A 6195-nucleotide genomic window follows, 5' to 3' on the forward strand; every position below is an offset into this window, starting at 1 on the left:
AAACTTATAGCTTATACATTAGTTCCGCCCCGAATTGGAGATTATTATATATATATATATTGTATATTAATTTGGGGGAGTTATGTTGTAGTCATAAGAGGAAGGAGGAAATGAAAAGGATTACCGTAGGGTGGGTTATGAGCAGGCGTCATGTAGGTTAGAAAAACTGGAAAAGACGTTGAAAGCAGAACAAAACTCACCCACCTACGCAACCATATATCCTTCTCTCTCTCTTTGATATATCCACTGAGTTGATCCAAAAGTATTAAAGCTTTCATGTTTTTGTTTGTTAGCCTAAACGTTGGCATCAATCGCAGGTATACCAATTTTCTCCAAATTACTACTCCAAACCTCTTCCACTTCCTAACGGAAACTGCTTCTCAAATATCCTCCTCATCTTCTTCTATTATATATTATCAGATTATATTGTGTACACATCTGGTTTCTTCTCTAGGTTAAATTTTACTCATTTGATATATGTAGTACTGTTTTTCTGGTGTGTTTCTCTAATTAGCTGCACCCTAAGAAACGTACGTACTGTACGTAGGGTTTCTGAACAGTAGTACTCTATTGGTTTAGAGATTTGTTTCTTAATTAATATTAGATTTTGGGCCTGCGAGATCGATCGATCATGTGTAGCAGAGGGCATTGGAGGCCTCATGAAGATGAGAAACTCCGGGAGTTAGTTGCTAAATATGGACCTCATAATTGGAATGCTATTGCTGAAAACTTGCAGGGCAGATCAGGTACTCATGAACATCTACGATTAATAGTAGTATATATTCTTAGGTTTTTCAAAAGACAAAGAATCAAAAAAGAATTGAAATTATGCCAGCCATTGGAATCATATGAAGGTCAAAGTCCATTCATATTTTTTTTAAAACTACTACTCTGTACAAGTCTGTCAGTAACGGAATGTTTCATCAATCGGGAAATGTTTTGGTGATAAGACCCGGAGATATCGCCTAATAATTAAGTAGAAAAGGAAGGAGCGGAGGAAGGAAGTATATGGAGTATACAACATATAATCTTCGCCATGCTATATAGCAGCTAGCCTCCTATGGTAGCAAATGATTGGAAAAATATAATTTAAAGTAAACCATGCACGTCTGATCTCCAAGAAAATAAGACTTACATTCATCTTTATCATTATACCCCTTAAATTAACTTACTTTCTCTACCTTAAGGTCTTCTGTATGATTTATGCCTGCTTAGTTAATTACGGTATTGGTTCTATTGGCCTCATTAATTTAAGTGCATTTGTCTTCCCTTTCTTTTGGTACTCCTATTAAAGAAAATCAAGGAAAAAAGAAAAAAAAAAGTTATGTTAATTAACTTGAGGGGTAAATAAATAATCATGAGGTGCAACTGTTTAGCATATGTACATACTATCATGTTAAGGTTATAAATATTAAGGGATTAAGCTTATATACACACAACGTAGTGAATAATTTTTAGCAATATATATAAATGTATTTTAATATTTTGTAGCACATGTAACACAATTTATTTTCTAGGTTATTAATCTCTTATTATGGACGGATATCATTTAAATGGTCTGAGAGTATGCAAATTAAATTCTTTTACACTATCAGTATTAAACTCTCTATTGATATTATCCTTATTTTGTTCAGGGAAGAGTTGTAGGTTGAGATGGTACAATCAGTTGGATCCAAGAATTAACAGAAGCCCATTCACAGAAGAGGAAGAAGAAAGACTACTTGCATCTCACAGAATTCATGGGAATAGATGGGCTATAATTGCTAGGCTTTTTCCAGGTCGTACTGACAATGCTGTTAAAAATCATTGGCACGTTATTATGTCAAGAAGATGCAGAGAAAGATCTAAGATTTATTCTCTGAGAAATATTACTGCTGCCCCTAAATCAACAAGCCAACAAGACATGAGTACGACTTCGCCGAGTGATCTGCAGGATGATAATAATATCCACGATATCATGAGAAAAAGAAGTTCCAATATTTCTATTGATCATCATCAGCAATTATTAGAAAGATTTAATTATTATCCTTTCACTAATAATAATTCCCTTTATCCAAAAGAGCTTCATTTCAATCACCTTCCAGCTCAGCGTTTGAAGATGGATGAAGGTACAGCACTACATTCATAGTTTGCTCGAAGTTTTTCTCTCGATATTTTTCTTTTATTTTTGGTATTTTGTCAGTACTGTGATGTGACGTGTTATCATGTATGTCTACAGAGGCGGATCTATGATATAAATTTGATAGGTTCAACTAAGTTCTTACCATTGAATTCATTAGACTTTTGAATTTCAAAATTGAATATTTTTTGAATTTTAGTGATTACTTTTCACATACATGTATCTATATATCCATCTTGAAAATATATACTAGGTTCAGTTGAACCTGTCGACTATATGCTATATCAGCCACTAGTGTGACCATCTCTCAGAAAAGCTTAATATATTAGAAAGAGAGCACACTTTTATTACTTAATTATCTTCAATATGACGAAAGCTTTTATGTTCGATAATGCTAACTATTTGGTGTGGGAATTGCAGGCAAGAATGAAGCAGTGGAATGTTATGACTTTCTACGAGTCAATACAGGCTCAAATAAAAGTGAGGTGGTAGAGAACAATATTATAAGAAGGGATGCTGAGGAAGTGGAACAAGAAGCTGGGGATAATAATTCCCTACAAAGCAAGGCTCCAGTGCGTTTTATAGATTTCCTCTCAGTTGGAGACTCATCGTAATTTCTTCACTCCTTTGATTTAAGAGGAAAATCTTCACTATAGATTTAGTGAAACGATATTTATATGTTGCACACAATTTGGGAACACTAACCGGCCTGGAGCCCTGTAAAATTAAGTTTTCTGCACGCATAAAATCAAGGTTTATGCATGCATAAGGTCTATTGTATGAATATTATTATATGTAATCTTATCACTATGAGTTGACTCTGGAAATGAAATAAAATGGGAGAAAGTCAAAAGCTCTAACGGGTGTCAAACCCTTAATTCATTAGCTTTTACATAGAATTTTGTGATCCAAGTCACCACTCGCTTTTTACATGCATTAATTATACTAGTATCTATAAACGTGTGTTGCACGTTAATAATGATACATGATGATTTAAATATTTATTTATATGAAAGAACAATAAAATTTAATTAATGAGAGAAATTTTATGTATAATAATACAATAATCATCTAAATGCCGAAAAATAATTTACATTAGCATAATACATGAATTTAAAATAAAAAGACATCATCAAAATTTACACAAATGATCAATTTTGTCATGTTAGTTAGACAATTATGTATTATAGTTTAAAAGCGTTTAGTGTGATGGTATCTTAACGTACACTTCTTTGTGGATAATATATTTTGTGTATGTTTCCTCCTAATGCTTTGATTGCTCTGCCTTAACCAAGATTCTTATTGTCGATCTTGATATCCGTCTTGAATGTAATGATCCGACCGGTCGTTTTGCTGTCTAGAATCTCGCTCCCCTAAATAAGACTTTCCGTACTTGCTTTTACTGATTTATGAGTTGTGGGGGTGGTTAGTTCGGGATTTAGAAAAGTTTGGGTTGAATTCGGAATACTTGGTTCCTTAAGGTTGGCTTAAAAGTCCAAGTTTGACTTCGGTCAACATTTTGAGTAAACGACCTCGGAATGGGGATTTGACGGTTCCAATAAGTTCGTATGGTAATTTTGAACTTGGGTGTATGTTCGGATCGGGTTTCGGACGATCCTGGAGCGTTTTGGCGCCTAATAGTGAAAGTTGATTCTTGAAGGTTTTGAAAGTTCTTTAAGTTTGGTTTGGAGTGGATTTTGGTGATATCTAGTTCCAAATAGAATTTCGAGACCTGGAATAATTTATAATGTCATTTAAGACTTGCACACAAAATTTGGTGTCATTCTGAGTAGTATAAGTATGTTTCGGCACATTGAAAGTAAATTGAAAAACTTGAAGTTTATAAGTTTGATTCAATTGGTTTTAGGGTGTGATTCTTAGTTTTAATGTTGTTTCGGGCATTGCGGGAGTTCGAGCGAGTCCGTTTTATGATTCCAAACTTACAGGTATATTCGGACGGGGACCCGGGGGTCCCCAGCGTCAATCGGACGAGGCCCAGACCAAGTTGAAAGTTGGAGCAAGAGCTGAAGCTCCAGCTGCTGTCATAACTACACCTGCGGTTGGTCAACCGTAGGTACGAGACGACAGAAGCAGACAACTCCTCGCAGACGCGGCCCAATGAGAGGAGCCCAGGTTCCGCAGATGTGGCTCCTTTTTCGCAGAAGCGGGATCGTAGGAGCGGCAGCCCGTCTGCAGAAGCGATCCCAGCCAATACCGCAAAAGCGGACACCGGTCTGCAGAAGCAGATCAGTAGGTGCGGCCTATGCACCGCATGTGCGAAAATTGCTGGGGCAGTGAGGTTCAATTAATATGGGACTTAAGCCATTCACTTATTTTCTCTCACTTTTTGGGTGATTATTGGAACTTTTTGAGAGAGATTTTCACCTAGCTTTTGGAGGTAAGTAAATTTTACCTATTGTGAGTTCAATACATAGATTATGGATAGATAAACATGTAAAATTAGAAAAAATCAAGGGTTTAGGTGAAAACCTAGGGTTTTGACAAAATGAGAATGGGATTTAGTAGAAATCATATATTTATGTTCCTAAGATTATGGGTAACAACTTCCTTTAAAAATTTTCGGAATCCGAGCATGTGGGCTCGAGAGTGAGTTTTAGGAATATTGCAATTTAAGTTGGGTAATCACTTAAATGATGGAATTTTGAACTTTTGAGCATAGATTGATTAATTTATGTAATGTTTGACTAGTTTCGAGTCGTTTGGCATCAAATTTGGAGGTTTGAGCGCGTTCTTGAATTGAAAAGTAGGCTTTGAGATGAGGTAAGTCTCCTTTCTGACCTTGTAAGAGGGAGTTAACCCCATAGGTGAATTAATAAATGTATGTACCTATCTGTGGGGGCTACGTACATATGTGGTGACGAGAGTACGTACGTAGCTATTATTATGTTATTGTCTAGGTAGTTTAGGACCCGTATCATGCTATATTTGAAATGCTTGCATCCTTACTTGCTATTATGATCACTTAAGTCATGCTGAAAATTCGTAAAATAATTATACAAAGTTATACTCACTTACTTAAGGATTTGTATGAAATACTTGACTGTAAATGGGCAATGTATGTTTTATTGAAAATAAATTATTTTTGTGGATCGGGCCGAGCACCTCGGTAGTAAATAGATGCATCTATAGTTCGCGTCGTTCAAAGACCTCGACATATTTGCGCATGCTAATTATGGAATTCTCTCTGATTCATACTACTTAAATGCCTTGAAATGTAAGTGTTTAAATGATATGACTAAAATTGAAAATCATATTTATGAAAGAAAAACTCATCACTTCCTGTTATTAAAATATCATTATTATTCATGATATCCATGCTCAACATAACACTTTAATTATGTAACGACCCAAAGCTATAGGCCGCAACAGGCACCCGGTACCTTACTTAACTGAGTACCAATATAACATATCTTTCTCATTGTACTTTTATTGGCAAATGGGCCAAACGGGCCGTTATAAGCTAACCAGAATAAACATAGGGGAACACTCAATATAGGACGACCCAACCTGATATAAAAAAACCTTATACATGTGACATACAAGCCTATAAGGCTAACATGATCATTTGTAAACTCAAAACATAGGCCGGTAAGGCCATACAAGTATTTGTATACATTGGTCTACAAGCCTCTAAGAATACATACTTATTATAAAGGTCGGGACAGGGCCTCACCATACCAAACAATATACATCTAAATTATATTGACCAAACAAGCAACTTCGGAGCAAATGGAGCGCACCAACATTTTCCGCTGAGCTGATAGTCTACTTGGAGGATTCTCGACCTGTCTATCAGGACCTGGAGGCATGAAACGCAGAGTCCCCAAGTAAAAGAAACGTCAGTACAAATAATGTACCGATTATGTAAGGATGAAAATCAGTAAATAATAGAAGTGAGAGAAACATGGAGTAAAAGACTCGACATGTAAGTTTAGATAACTCATTAAATCATGTGATACTTATAGTATCATGCATATACGTATGAATGTCATGTCGTGTATAGGTACATGTGTTCATAACATCATCAAGCCTCCGAGGGCATCCCATCATATCAT

At 35.7% G+C, this 6195-nt stretch overlaps 1 protein-coding gene across 1 annotated transcript; it reads left to right on the plus strand.

Annotated features, from left to right (window-relative positions):
- The first annotated feature begins 268 nt into the window (after positions 1 to 268).
- LOC104220984 (transcription factor MYB54-like) lies at positions 269 to 2967 on the plus strand. Its single transcript, XM_009771956.2, has 3 exons — positions 269 to 746; positions 1635 to 2108; positions 2540 to 2967. Exons 1-3 carry the CDS (start codon positions 632 to 634, stop codon positions 2731 to 2733), a joined length of 783 nt encoding a protein of 260 aa, XP_009770258.1. The 5' UTR covers positions 269 to 631; the 3' UTR covers positions 2734 to 2967.
- The last annotated feature ends 3228 nt before the right edge of the window (positions 2968 to 6195 follow it).

This window comes from Nicotiana sylvestris, chromosome 3 (assembly GCF_000393655.2).
Source record: "Nicotiana sylvestris chromosome 3, ASM39365v2, whole genome shotgun sequence".
Classification (NCBI taxonomy): Eukaryota; Viridiplantae; Streptophyta; class Magnoliopsida; order Solanales; family Solanaceae; genus Nicotiana; species Nicotiana sylvestris.